General features: G+C 42.9%; 1 protein-coding gene across 1 annotated transcript in view; it reads right to left on the bottom strand.

Annotated features, from left to right (window-relative positions):
• Nrp1 (neuropilin 1) overlaps window positions 1–15437 on the bottom strand; it is a 146617-nt gene that overhangs the window by 35558 nt on the left and 95622 nt on the right. The window contains 3 exon segments of the mRNA XM_032887401.1: window positions 442–786; window positions 8909–9053; window positions 12669–12824. Coding sequence (XP_032743292.1) covers window positions 442–786; window positions 8909–9053; window positions 12669–12824 — 646 coding nt within the window.

The raw sequence follows: 15437 nt of genomic DNA, 5'->3' as shown, positions 1-15437 counted from the left end.
CATGAGAAGGGGCTTGGAAGATACATTATCAGGTAAAGCATTTGCCATGGAAGCATGAGGACCTCGTTTGATCCCCAGAACCTATGCAAAAAGTTAATATAGTTGTGCACACTTGCAATCCTAGGCTTGGGAGGTAGAGATACAAGGATCAATGGGACTTACAGGCATAGATCTTGTTCCAGAAAACTAAGGTGGCTGGCTCCTGTGGGATCACATCCAAGGGTGACCTTTGGCCTTCACACTCATATGTGTGGTGCTTTATGTTTATGTGAACAGATGTGTGTGCATGAACACACACACACACACACACACACACACACAAAACCAAACCACCATAAAAATACCAGGACAGGAGGATTTAACGTCTGCCCTGGGCTGGAGAAATGACTTCCTAGTGAGCCAGAGGGCAGGTAGTGTCTCCAGACAGTGGCTACTCCCTACCCCATGGCCTTACCTTAGCCTTGCGCTTGCTGTCATCCATGATCATTTTCCAGTCAGAACCATTGTTACTGTAGGCGATCTTGAACTTCCTCATGAATACCTTGTTTTCTCGGTGCTTCCCACCTTGAATGATGACACCTCTTACTATCTTCTCATCTCCCAGGTCCACTTGGAGCCATTCATTGATGTATGGGTGGGGTGAGGGTGGCAGGGCCCAGCCGGTTCGACTGGTCACCAGGCGGATGTTTTCTGGCATCCAGTTCCTGTCTCCTTGGTTGGATGCTGTAATCTGGGAGTCTGAAATAAGTCCAGACACCATGCCCAACATTCCAGAGCAAGGGTAATCTAGATGATGGGAGAAATAGATGGGCTGAGGTTATTTTCTCAGAGATGCCATGATTAGAAAGAAAACATAACCTTGTATCCATTTGTATGATATCTCCAGTCTCTGTACCTTTACAATAGCAGAGTCTTCTCTTCTATAGGTCTCTACTGTCCTTAGACTCATATTCCCATTAAGAAAATCTTGATTCAGACCATCACTGCCACCCCTCCCCGGATGCTTTTTACTTCTCCTAAGTTTAATGTCAGTCTAAGGTTCCAGTCTCTTCTGTTCCTAGCAGTTGCTCCCACTTCAACAAGTGTTGCCTACAAGGAATTTGTGGTTCACGACGGAACATGTGGTCAGAGATACTTAAGGAGATATACTCCCAAGCGAGAAATTGCTGAAGCAAAGTGAAGTTGGTAAGGAGGTGACAAAGGAAGAGCCTGGCTCAGCACGGAAAAAGAAAGAGGTGCAGAGAGCTCAGTGTCCACCTTATCTTAACCGTCACCCCCAACTGTCCTCAAGACCTATAGTTTTGTGTTTTTAGTTTAACGAAGCCTTGAACCTGATAAGTAGCTGAGGCTAAGGATGACTTTCAACTTTCGATTCTGCTACCTTTATAACTTGGGTGCTGGGGTTACAAATATGTGCTACTACGTTCAATGTATGTGGTGTAATAGATGGCAAACATCAGGTCTTGGTGCACGGTAGGCAATCATGCTACTAACTGAGCTACATTATCAGCCCCTATCTTCCCTCTCTTCTATCCAACCTTCCATGTTAGAGACAGCGTCTCTGGCTGGTTTGGAACGTACAGAGGCTCATCTAAATATGCCTTTTGAGTTCTGAGATTAAAACCAGCCTGCACAACCTCTGCCATTATTCCACAAATGCCACTTGAATTCTGTGATTAAAATTTACTTCTGGGCTAGCTCTCTATTACTTCAAGAAAGAATTTCTGTCTAGGTTTAAAAATCACATTTTGGGTGCTGGGGAGTTAGCTCAGTTGGATCTCTTGGATTTTAAAATCAGGCATGGTAGCTGACACTGGTAGTCCAGCACTGGGGAGGCAGAAATAAGCAGTTCCTTGAGCTCACTGGCAGCCAGCCTAGGTGAACTGGTGAGCTCCCAATCCCAGTGAGAGATTGTCTCAGAACAAATAAACAAATGTGGGCTGCACTTGTGGGATGACAGTTGAGGTTGTCCCTCCGTCTTCACCCATCTGCATGAGCACCTCTGATGTGTGTGCCTCCCATGAATTCAAACGCCGGCATCTCATTTTGGATTTATATCAGCTACCTAATATATTCCAGTTAACCAATTCTCCCTCACATCCAGTAGATAGATTTCTTATCAATGCTTTTGGTCAAGATGTTCAGCTTCCTCTCTCCTGATTTCTGAGGCACAGCCTCTTCAAATGTCAAGATGCAGATCAAGAGTCATGGAAACTTCTGCCTACTTGGGGTGATTGCCCTCCTGGGAATGTGATGGCCCAGGCAGGAAGTGGCTCTAGCTGGGACAGAAATATGCTGTGGGTGGGATTATGAGTCTTGTAATCACAGATAGACTATAAGATGCCCAAGAGCAAGAGCAATAGAATACATGATCGATCTCTTTATATCTTCTGTAGCAACAGGTTGAGTGTCCATTGTTGATTGATTGATTGGTTGACTGCTTAATAAATAACTGACACCAAGTTATCTTTTTGAAAAAACCATACAGTTCAATTAAGGACATATAAGAGTGACAACCTAATATGTACAACAATGCCAAGCAACCAGAGCTTCCAGGGACTAAGCCACTACCTAAAGACTATACATGGACTGACCCTGGACTCTGACCTCATAGGTAGCAATGAATATCCTAGTAAGAGCACCAGTGGAAGGGGAAGCCCTGGGTCCTGCTAAGACTGAACCCCCAGTGAACTAGACTGTTGGGGGGAGGGTGGGGAGGGGAACACCCATAAGGAAGGGGAGGGGGGAGGGGGATGTTTGCCTGGAAACCGGGAAAGGGAATAACACTCGAAATGTATATAAGAAATATTCAAGTTAATAATAATAATAAAAAAAAGAGTGACAACCTAATTTTCTTTGAAACAATTCCATTCTGCACAATGTGGTAAAATAGCAATATAAAAAGTATAACCACCCTAAGTGATTAGAATCCAGCCTCACTGACCTGAAGTGTGGGTTAGCGCCTGTTTTCATGAGCTCTACAATTCTGGAGCATTCTCTTCTGCACTCGGGGTTTGCAAGCAAGGCTTTGAACACTGCACAAGCCATCTCCTCACTTGCATATTCACTGATACCAGAGAGATGAAGCACTTCCTCCCTGGGTGGGGGTAGGGCTTTGTCTCATTCTTTCTCTCCTCTAGACCCGCCTATCATCTTGCTCTCTCCACTATGTAATTTGTGGAAAACATTGACTTATCTTCAAATATTATTCAGCTTAGTCGATATATCCAGTCTGTAATTAAACACACTTTTCTTTTTCTGGTGTGCCTTATGATACTTGATCTGTATTTTTTTCTTGTATTGGCAAACGTATTTACTCTTTTAGATAACTGTCTTTTGCTAGTTCAAATTTTATGATGTTCTCTCTCTTTCCCTTCCCCTTTCTTCCTCCCTCCCTCCCTTCCTTTCTTCTTTCCTTCCTGCTTTTTTTTTTTTTTTTTTTTTTTTTTTGACAAGATCTCATGTCCCAGGCTGGCCCTCAATTCACTTTTGAGAATGATCTTGAACTCCTGACTCTTCTGTCACCACTGCCTATGTATTGGGGTTTCAAGTGTGCACTGCCATGTGGTCTCTGCAGTGTTGGGTGCAGAACTCAGGGATTCCTATGAGCTGGGCATGCATACTAACAACCAAGCTATTTGCCAAGCCAGATCTTAATTTTATTGAGGGTATGAAACAAGTCATATTTTTCTGTTTTTCTGAGACTTGCTGAGCTTGTTTTTTGCACACTGTCATCCTCAACAAATATTTGCTGAATGAATCAATGTATTACAACAGTCAAAAGCAGCTGCTGTTTCTCGGGGCACCTTCCTGTAACTCAGCCCGGCTTATTTGCTCTGGGTGGGAATCTGGAAACCAAGAATAAACTCAATGGGAAATTATTTTTAAAGGTTTAAACAAAACCATTTGCTGAAGGACTATGAAACTCTTATGTTAAAAACAGAAGTCCCATTTATTGGCTACGGTGGTCACACCTGCCTGACTTCCAACGGGCTTCTTTACAAAGGTGATGCTCAGACATTACCATCTGAGAAACACACAGCTAACGTGGATGCTGTAAGCAGAACAGAGACTGCACCAGATGGATGTCCGTTCTCTTACACAGAGATTCTGGGCTGTTTCTTTGCCCAGACATGGCGAAAGCTAGTCCACACTCAGTTGGAAGTCAGAGTGTTGAGCCATTCCCCGACATTTCTCTGTGAATGACTCTTCTGAAAAACAGTTATGGGAACTTTGATTTGCTTTTGACTGGAAACTATAAGATTCATACTGTGCATCTGTGGTCATGTGTCTGAGGAACTAAGGACACCATCTTGTACTTTCCTTGATGTTTTTTGAGACAAGGCCTCTCACTAGCCCGAGGGTCATCAGTTAGGTTACACTGGCTGGTCATCAACCCCCAGAGAGCCTCCTGTCTCCTCCGTCCTACTCTGGATTATAACTGTATGCTACTATGCAGGGCTTTTTATGTGAGCTCTGGAGTCTGAACTCAGGTCCCAGGCTTGTAAGACAAATTCTTTACTGATTGAGCTATTTCCTCAACTTAGCCCATAATTCGCTTTTTAACAATGATGAGGAGAAGAATTCTATTAACAATTAATTCAAGGTTTGAATGAGATGCTAGTTTGCATCAGGGTTTCCTTGGTAGGCAGGCTTAGACGCACTTTTGCCCATGTTGTTAAATTTAACAAGCAAATAAACAACAGAACAAGAAATAGGATATCCAACTAGATTGGAATTTCAGAGAAACAATGACTAATTCTTAGTGTGTCCAAGATTCTGTAATGGGAAATATGTTCACTAACAATTATCATTTTTAAGCCACATCAAGCTTAACTTGGGATTCTGTATTGTGTTTGGCAACACTTTTTTTTTTCCCTTTTGAAACCTTACAATCAATCCTGGATGAAAGAGACAAGTAGATGATGTTATGGGAAGTGGTCTGTCTGGTGTGGCTATTATTAGTGGTATTAATTTACCATAAGATCTCTATGCTTGACCTTTAAAGACAAACTGAACACATCCAGTTAATAAGTTTCCAGAGTGAGAAAGTGACCAATAGGTATGGCAATAGCCCCCAGTAGGTATCACCTGGCCTCCCCTGAGAGCTTGGGGAGTTTCCTAAGAGTGTTGTGGTGTCTGGAAAGGTTGCCCTCATCTTTGATTGACAGGAGCATATGACTACAGGAGAAGAGAGCACCACTGAGCAGAACACAGGCATAAGTCCTCCAATGCGATCTTTCCAGTTCCCCAACCCCTTTTCCAAATGATGCAGCTGCTTTAGAGAAACAAGGAGAACATTCCTTCCTCAATCACCTGTAAAGTAGGGTATTTTGCCTGAGTGTATGGCTTTCTGTGAAACACCCCATCATATTCTCTGGATCTCTAAGATGGCTTTATTTCCAAAGAATTCTGTACCGTGAAACCTAGATTCAAACCCAAAACTCTAGAGACTTTGGAAGTCAACTAAGTGATTCATTAGGTCCTAAGTTTTCTAATTTGCTAGTTTCTTTAAATGGTTAGATTGAGTTAGGACTTGCCTCCTCATAAAAAGAGGCTGAACGTTCAAGACTGCTTGTTTGTCAGAAAGTATGAGAATCAGAACTTCTTCATTCAGAAATAACCACTGAACACTATGGTGCCACAGGCCTATGGGGTAGAGAAAGCATGGTGACCAGGCTCTGCTCTCCTGCATTGTCTAGTGCAATAGGACACTGGTGACCTACTCTTTCATCAGCCTATATACACACACATACACTACAGACACAGACACACACATACATAGACACACACACACAGACTCACACAGACACAGACACACATACACAGACACAGAGACATGCACAGACACACAAACACACAGACTCACACACAAACACAGACACACACACACAGACTCACACACACATACAGACACAGAGACATGCACAGACACACACACACACACACACTCACACAGACACAGAGACACAGACACACACACACACACAGACACAGACACAAACACACACAAACACACACACACACACACACACACACACATTCTAGCTCTACCTGGGGCTTATCATGCATTCTGTTTAGTGAGCAATGTCCTTGCCTTATTGTATGGGGGCGTCTAGTGAGCACTTTAAGAGCCAAGTACGTTATAAATATTCTTTCATTGAATCCTCATCACAGCTCATCAAGGTATCTTACAGACCAGAAACTGTACATCTGAAATGCAGAGGGTCTTGGCCTGCAGTCAGGCACTCACGGAGTGGACAGTCTTGAGCCAGGCATGACCCTTCTGGCTGTGTAACCATCATAATGACATTTTGCCCTATTTCAAAAACCTGCCAAGGTCAGTTTCTGGGAAATTACAGCCATTTCACTAGAGAGAAAAACAAAACCACTAAGAACCAAAACCCAACTGTGTACTTAAAATAACAAAACAAGCTGTGTTGAAAATAATAGAACAAACTACTTTAGATATTGTTAAATAAATAAACAGTCCATCTTACTATTTTTTAAAAATCTAATAAATTACTTTCTTTTTTTGGTTCAAATTCTTAGAATTACCTCCTGGGATGTCCTTATGAAAATAAAAAGAATGATTTGAGTTCAAATAAATATTTTATTTAACTAAAAGGACACAACATAAATCTTAAGAGACTGAATAGTCAGAGTTCAGAGTTCAGACTAATTTGGAGTCTTTATGAAGCTCCCTTCTAAATAAAATCCCAGGGTAGTGACATGAGACCAGGTTAGAGAAATGGACCAGAAATTCCCACCCAGACCTCATGTGGCTTTATTCCTATGAATTTATGTGCAGAGTCCTAAATTAGGAATGCTGTAAAGTCCCCTAGAATGTTCTTCTATTTATATATTATCAAAAATAAAAACAAGGTTACATCTGACTTTCCAGTGCCTGACCCTCCTCCAAATGTCCCTCTACCCAATCCCTGTCTCCAAGACCTTGAACTTTCTAAGTCTCGAATTGTCACACACTGAACAGGTCTGTGCTACAGTGGAAACGAATAAAGCTCGGTTCTGACGTCAGATCAGGAAAGTTTTACTTTCCAATACAGACTTTTCTGCAGAGGTTTTTTTTCATGTGCTTCTCAACACAGCACCTCCACTCTGATGGGAAAGTCCCAGCGGGATGTTTTCCCTTCAAAAGCCAGTTTTTTTAAATTAAATAATCAAATTTAGTAGGGAAAGCATAAAGTGAATTGAGAAATTAAATGTTCTAACTAAGAACACAGTCAGAATACAGTGGTTCACTGAAGATTGGAAGTTGTTTTAGTTTTAACTGCCTTCTTAGTGAATCAATCACACATTCTGTGTTTCAGTCTTTTAAAAAAGACTCATCTGTGTTTTATATGTATTCCTGTTTGCATATGTATTGCACCACATGTATGCAGTGCCACATGTAGGCAGGAAGAAGGCATGGGATCCCCTGGAACTGACACTTGTGAGCTGTCATGTGGGAGCTATAAACTGAACTTGGGTCCTCTGGAAGAGTAGTTGCTGCTCTTAACCACTGGCCCATTTCTCCAACTCCTATGGTCTTTAATTTTTGAAATATGATGATTACATGTATGCTGCTGTTGCTTTCAAAAGAAAGTTCTGTAACATATCTACTTTCATGGAAAAGGATTGGAACATGGCTGCTGTCCATCAGAATGTAGGACAACCCCACAGTTAATAAGGACCTTACAGAAGTCTCGAAGTCCTTGGGTCTAGAGCCAGCCTCACTACAGGTACACCTTGATTTCCAGTCACCCAGCCTTACCTTCTCCCAGACATTTAACAAGAGCTAAGTGTATATCATCATTTTCACCATAAATAGGAATAGCCTTTTGTTCTAATATAAAGGGGGCTTCTCAAGCACTGTTTGAAGAACAAACCGGAAATGTTCACAAGTTAACTTAGAATACCCAGTTAAGAAGTGGTGATGCAGTTCCTACCATGGTAGAGTGCTTGCCTACCGTGCACAATCCTCAGGTTCAATCCCCAGGAGAAACATACATATAGAGTCATCAAAAATAGAGGAAAAATTCATGACAGAGTTGCTAGGGTGCTAAGTGCCCTTGTTTGAGGTCAAGCTCCTTAAGTGTAGCCACCTCTGGACTTCAACACTGCAAAGAGAAAAGCCAGTGTGGAGCTTCCTCAGAGCAGTTTATCAGGACCCAATATTAATGATCGGCATGCTGCCAACCCAAGAAGCAGAGGCCAGTGCCTTATCAGAGACCATTCAGTAGAAAGGGGGACACTGACAGAAACCCTGCCCTTCTAAATGCTAAATGTTTGTGTCCATCTCTCTACCTGCCATGTGGGGTAGCCAATATGGGCTCAGATCTGTGGCTGTTATCCAGGAGAGGAAAATCAGGCCTGGGAAATTCAAGTAGATCACCTGGCAAACGGCTGATGAGTTAAGGTAGAACTTGAATCTAGACAACAGGTCTACATCCAGTGGGCGGGCCCGTATGGCTCGAGTATAAAATGTTCCCCACAGGTACATGTTTTTGAATACTTCATCTCTAGCCGCTGGGACTTTTGGGGAAGGTCATAACATTTTTAGGCTGTAGAATGTCACTGGAGGAAGTGAGTCACTGAGGGAAGACCTTGACTTCTTTCTTCTCTGAGTCCTAGCTTGGATATAAAGTAAACAGTTACCTCCCACTACTGCTTACCATGCCTCCCTGCTGTGACGAACTGGGTTCACATCAACTGCAAGCCAAAATAAACCTTTAAGTTTCTTCTTAGGTATCTTGTCACACTAACAAGAAAAGTAACTGATAAAGACCTTAACTACCAAATAAATATGAGCAGATGTCGCCTTCATATTTGAACATAGGAGAAAAATTCTCCTTGAATGGAAAAGTCTACATCAATTCAAGGGGGAAAGTTCCAGGCTGGTAACTACCTGTTATCTTGCAGCCATAAACTTCAAATCTCATAGATATTCCAGTTTCCCAGGATGCAGGTTTGATTCGGACAAATCGAGTTATCAGTGGTTTGGGGAAAACTCCAAAGACAACATCCGTGGGATTGGTGTTTCCCTGAAAGATCTAGATGGGAGAGAGAGTGTTAACAAACTGTATTAGAAACAAATCCCCAGATGTACACAAATGCTTGTAGAAATTGTTTACAGTTCTAGCAGGTTTTTTTTATTTCTACCAAGGTTGGCATGCCATTAGCAACCTGCCATGCAATTTTCCCAAATAACTGTAATCAAAGAGAACCCTGTCCAACGTAGAATACCACCCCAATCATGTATTCTTGAGTGGCTACAGCTTCTAAAAGCACTGTCACCAGGATGACATTTATTAAAGGACACATGCTGACATCTTCAAAAGTGAGAAGTTGCTAACTTTACCTGAAGAGCCACAGTTGCACACGTCCCACAGGAGCTCCTACCATCATTGTTCCCAGTAACTCCCTGAAGGACCGCTCTTAGAGTCCTGGGTTAGGTCTGGCTTTTTGAAATTCTAGCTCATTATCTCAGATACAACCCTAAGCCAAATACCTTCCTCCCTTTTTCCTTCCTTCTTTTTGCAGACATTGTTGCTTGCATCCCTGGCCAACCTTGAACGCACTGGTTAAGTGAAGATGACGTTAAATCCCTCATCTTTTTGCTTCTACCTCTCAAGAGCTGGGACTTCAGGGATGTACCTTGCGCATGGCTTATGTGGTAATTGGGATGGACACCAGGGCTTTGTGCATACGAAGCGAGCACTCCAGCCACTGAGCACATCCTCAGTTTCCTGCCCTCTTTGCTTACTTGGTCCCTTGGCAGATGTTCTTAGTCATGCATCTGTGGTTTTAATACTTAGGAGTTATTGGTAAAATTATGCTTCGGTGGTCAGAGGCAAAACTAAAAATAAATGACTTTTAACTGAAAACTCCTAGTCTTCTGCTTCTAGGTACAAATGGGTACTTTGATTCTAAGAACAATGAGGCATGTGGCCACAAAGGCCAGGAGGGCCTGGTATAAAAGCAGGTGCCTGTGCATGTCCTTTGGGACCATGTGGAATGTGGTTGCGTTGTTTACGGGATCTTTGTACGATATCAGGGAATGTTCTGGCAAAAACCTTCCTCAGATAAGAGTGGAAGCTTCTGTTTTGTAGATTTGTGGGTCAGTTATGGGTGAGGACGGCAGCGGTATTTAAACCAGGTGCTTGTGATGCACGTGTTAAATCCCAGCATTCAGGAGGCAGAGGGAGGTAGATCTCCTGAGTTCAAGGCCAGCCTAGTCTACACAGAAAGCTTTAGGACAACCCAAGCTACATAGAGGGACCCTGTTTTAACATTCCCTCATCCAAATAAAGTAAAAAAAAAAAATAGCAGTTCTCTGTGGTACCGGGTGTGTCAAGCACTGTGACTCTCCACGATCTCTCAGGTGTTATTACCAGAGCCTTCCTTGCAGGGCTGCAGGAACAGAGGTCATCTGGATGCTCTGGTTTCATTTAGGTTCAGTGAAGACCCCATATGCCAAGGCTCATCCCTGCTGCGTGCTTTTTTTTATCCTCTCGGCCCAGGAGCGCTTATGAGTACAGGGCTGCCAATGCTCTAAAACATCAAGTCATGAAACTTCGGGGCAGCACTACCTTGCGTCCTTTCCATAAGGCCTGATGTGAGGGGGTTTTCTTTCCCAGGTAGGGATGGGGTCCCATGTTGTCAATCTTTCATAGCCCTTGTACTATCCACGGAGTCTTCCATGGAACTCTCTTCCCACAGAGGAGCTGCTCCCCTGCACTTATTTGCCTTCATCTTGTTTGCCCTCCATGAGAAAGGGATTTTGGCACTGATCAAGGGAGTCCTTATTTGTATTTTACTTCATATCTGCAGAGCCTTTCCTCAGTTCTAGCCAAGACTGTGAGTGTTCAAGTAAGCTGAGGCCACGTGAACTGAATGGGCCTCCCTGCAGAGTGTGTGTGTGTGTGTGTGTGTGTGCACACGCGCGCATGCATGCATACACATGGGATCATAAACACATATATAAGGGCAGGGGTAACCTCAGGTGTTGTTTTTCAGACAGTAGTCACCTAGTTTTTTGAGACAGGGTCTCTCACTGGTCTACAAGGAGTGTGATGGATCCTCCTATTTCCACAGCTCATGGCTATGGTGACAAGCACATCCCACCCTACTCCCTGCTTTAAAAATAATCTATTTATCTATCTATCTATCTATCTATCTATCTATCTATCTATCTATCTATCTATCTATCATTTATCTATCTATCTATCTATCATTTATCTATGTATTTTATGTATGTATTTATTATATATAGGTACATGTGTGGTACATGTTAGTTGTTCTACTTCCACCCTTTAGGTCCTGGGAATGGAATTTGGGTTGACAGGCTTATGGGTGAGCATCTTTACCTACTAAGCCATCTCACTGGCATGTGTATGTATGTGTGTTTATATATCTATCTCTATCTATCTATCTATCTATCTATCTATCTATCTATCTATCTATATCTATTTATCCATCCATCCATCTACTCACTCTATCTATCAATCTATCTATCTATCTATCTATCTATCTATCTATCTATCTATCTATCTATCTATCTATCTATCTATCTATCCATCCATCCATCCACCCACTCTGTCTGTCTATCCATCCATCCATTCATCCATCTATCTATCCATCCATCCACCACTCTGTCTGTCTATCCATCCATCCATCCATCCACCACTCTGTCTGTCTGTCTGTCTGTCTATCTATCTATCTGTCTGTCTGTCTATCTATCTATCCATCCATCTACCTACCCACTCATTCACTCACTCAATCTATCTATCCATCCATCCATCCATCCACCCACCCAACTCTGTCTGTCTGTCTATCTATCTATCAAACATGGGTTCTGAGGATGGAACTCAGGTCCCTAGGCTTGTGTGGTTAGAAATTAATTGGCTGAGTATCTCTCCAGCCCCTCAAGCATTTGATTTTGAGTAACATCAAATATGAATGCTCAAAAATCTTTTGATTAATAAATCAGAGCAAGTATAACTAACTTCAAATAAGTAGGTCCAGCTGAGGGCTCAGGAACCTCTGTTCCTAAACAACGGAGGGCAGGATAAGTGTACTGAGGCTGGGCTCAGCTGCCCCACTGGGTGAAGCTCCAAGTGAGGAGGCAGCATGCTATCTGTGTGACCTGAAAAGAACACGGCAAAATGCCCACTGTTCTGTTCTTACAAGAGAAAGCCAATTGTACTTGTAAATGAGTTTGTGACTACTGGGGGGTAGATGAAAGGGCTCTAGCCCATTACAGAGAGGGAAAGAGAAAAAGATGTATGAACAAAGAGTGAAGAAACACAGGGTGAACCCAAATAAATGAAGTAAAAAAACCATCAGGAACTTCTGAGTGGGTAATGTTAGGTTGCACACTGTCTGTCCCTGGGGTTGAAGGTGATTCTTGAGTCTATTGTTTAATTCAGCTTATGCTGTCTTTTTTACTAACATCTGTGTAACTTCCTCCTGGCCTTTGGATCTGGGAACATGAGCCTCTGGTCAGATTTAAATCCCTAATTGCACTTTTCATTTTAAATTAATTCAAAAAATAAACCAGGCCTGACAGAAAAATCCCCATATAAACAAATAAAAATTGATCATGCATGTGAAGACTTTGGTAGGGAAAGGGGAGGAGGAGGGGGAGGGGAAGAAGCCAAACTCACAATGGCTTTATTTCCCTCCTTCAGGGTGATCCAGTCCTCTCCGTTGGAGCTGATGTCTACTCTGTAAGTCTTGACATAATATTTCTTCTTGGTTTCCTTGGAAATAGCACCCTGTGTCCCCACAGCAGTAACGAATCGCAGGAGGCCCAAGTCCACCTGCAAGAAAATGACACAGGGGTTCAGTCAGCAGCCCCATCGAGCACAGCTGTGACCTAAGCAGCTTTTCCTGCAGGTTCTGACAGGGGTTTCATCCATCAGATCCAGCAGGGCCCAAGGTGACGTCAATGGCCCCTATCATCCCAACCCCCCTCTAAAGGAAGGCAAAGGCTGTCAACCTGCCTTCTAGGTGTTTATGCCTGCATAGGTCAGTGCCACTGCCAGCTTGGGTCAGAGAAACTTCCTGCAGTAGCTAACAATTCCTACAGAGACTCAGAACTGGTCAAAGTGTGGAGAATAATAGAGTGCTCAGCCCTGAACAGGGCATCTGCATCATTACTTTCAAGGCTCGGGGAACATCGCAGAAGGGGATATAGAAAGACTGTAGGATCTGGAATAAGGGGTGGAGTTTTGTGCAATGCTTTCATCCAGGCATGACATGACTTATATCCACTGACTTTACCTGCATAAGACATGCACGAGAATGGGCCTGTCCATACCCCCCGCCACACACACACACAGAGGAATCTATCAGTGAAGGAGTAAGAGATATTTTCTTAGTGGTGTAGCCACTAGCAAATTGCCCACACTCCCGTAAGCAACCCTGAATAAAATCCATTGGTACACAGACACACACACACACACACACACACACACACACACACACACACACAGACACAGACATACCAAGAGATGGGGGGAGAGGGAGAGGAAGAGGGAGAGGGGTTATGATAAAGGAGAATGTTCACACCACTGCAGCCAAGATGACTTGATCCATGGTACAGAGGAGAAAATTGAGTCCACGTCAGTATATCTTCCAATACATTAAACATACTTTCCAAAGTATATCATATGTGTAATTTTACAGATGAAGAATCAAGACAGACAAGACTGGTGTACACACTAGCTACTGGAGAGGCGTGACGTATGCCTCCCATCTGATCCAGTTGATCTTGTCTCCCAACTCTTTCTAGCATCCCACTTCCTTCCAGTGAGATGCTACCAGAAAGGGCACTGATGTAAGGCCCTAGGAGTGCTATGGTTCTAGGAAGACACAGGTAGAGTTTGGGATGGTCTGGCAAGGAGAAGAATGCAGGAAGGCTGGCCCCATGTGAAGCCCCTTCCTTCTACTTTTTTGTCCATGGCCTTGCTATAAGCAGCTATGTTGAGAAGCAGATGGATCCCCAGGCATGATGGGGAGGAAAGATATCATTAAGCAAAGCTCGTAAGCTCCTCTTGGTCAGTTTCCAGTGAGGCTTCCCAACAAGAGAGCCTGACGTTGTGTGTCTTGTTTGTTAATCTCATACCCTGGAGGGTAGTGAGGACTTAAAGGTAATGATAAATTGTATTCTGTTCTGTGTTCCCACCATGATTAGCTAGCTGTCATAGCAACTGGACAGTGGTTATAAACTAGAATCCCTGAACACATCCCCCTCGTGTGTATATGTAATGTATGTGTTTATGTATGTATATTCAGGTATATTTTGTGTCTGTCTCTGCAAGGATGGAGTCATAAGCCAGTGCTGTCACACACAGCTTTTTCACATGGATTTGGGGGATTGAATTTAGGTCTTCAAGTTTGCATAGCAAGCACTATGCCAATTGAGCTACCCTCCCAGCTTAGAAAGACCTTTCCTGCTTCTGTTCCTATTCCTCAAATATTGTCTGTATAATAAAACTTTCTTATTGTCATCATTAATAATTACATATAACTTAGAAATAAAACTCGTGATGAGTCTCCATATGTTGAGTGTTTTCACTGCCTTTCCTTAGATATTTCCTGGAAAGCTGTTTCCTTCTATTTGTTGTATGACCTGGATTTTACAGAGGAAAAAAGAAATGTCTTTTTAAAAAAGATACACAACATACTATCTTTTAAGGACTCAGAGAGGAATTTCCTAACACACCTGGTTTGCATTGACCAGGTATTTCAACAGAATAGGGGAATACAGGTTTCTTAAAAAAAGAGAGAGAGAGAGAAAACAAAACAAGGGAGTTGAAGCAAATTCCCATCCTCACTCAACTTTAGAATCTATGACTTGATAGCCCAATTTTCAGAAAACACTCTTTCAATTAACCCTGCAGTGGCTGTGTGCTCAGGGTTCCTGCAAATTGTAGCTTTGGTGGCCTCCCTGGAAGGCTACCTCCTCTGGTCTGTCAGGAGTAGCTTTTTCCTGATGGCCCTGGGAGGACTTAAAACACAGAGGTACAGGAAAAGCAGTACTCTGAAGGGAGGGTCAAAGTTCCGTAGCCCTACAACACTGCTTCTTCCCCTGGGAAGGTCTCACAATGTGACTGAATTTCCTTGGTCTAAAACATAAAGCTGATGTTCTATAAGCTCTCAGCAGTTAAGAGAAAAATAGAGTAACAACAGAGTCCCCCTTCCCGCTCTCTCTGTGGTTATAAGGAGGATATTACTATCTATGGCTGGTCTGAAGCTTGCCATGCAGAATTTGAACTCACAGAGATCTACCTCCTTCTGCTTCTCAGCTTGACTGCAACTTGTTATTTAGTTGATCCTGAACTTCTGATCCCCTGCCTCCATCTAACTAGTGCCGGGCTTATAGGCATGTAGTACCACACCCTATGTTTGTTATGGATGGAATCTAGGAC

The sequence above is a fragment of the Rattus rattus genome, chromosome 17 (genome assembly GCF_011064425.1).
Source record: "Rattus rattus isolate New Zealand chromosome 17, Rrattus_CSIRO_v1, whole genome shotgun sequence".
In the NCBI taxonomy this organism is placed as follows: domain Eukaryota; kingdom Metazoa; phylum Chordata; class Mammalia; order Rodentia; family Muridae; genus Rattus; species Rattus rattus.
The sequence above is the reverse complement of the archived record's forward strand: the minus strand, read 5'-3'. Positions and strand labels throughout refer to the sequence as shown.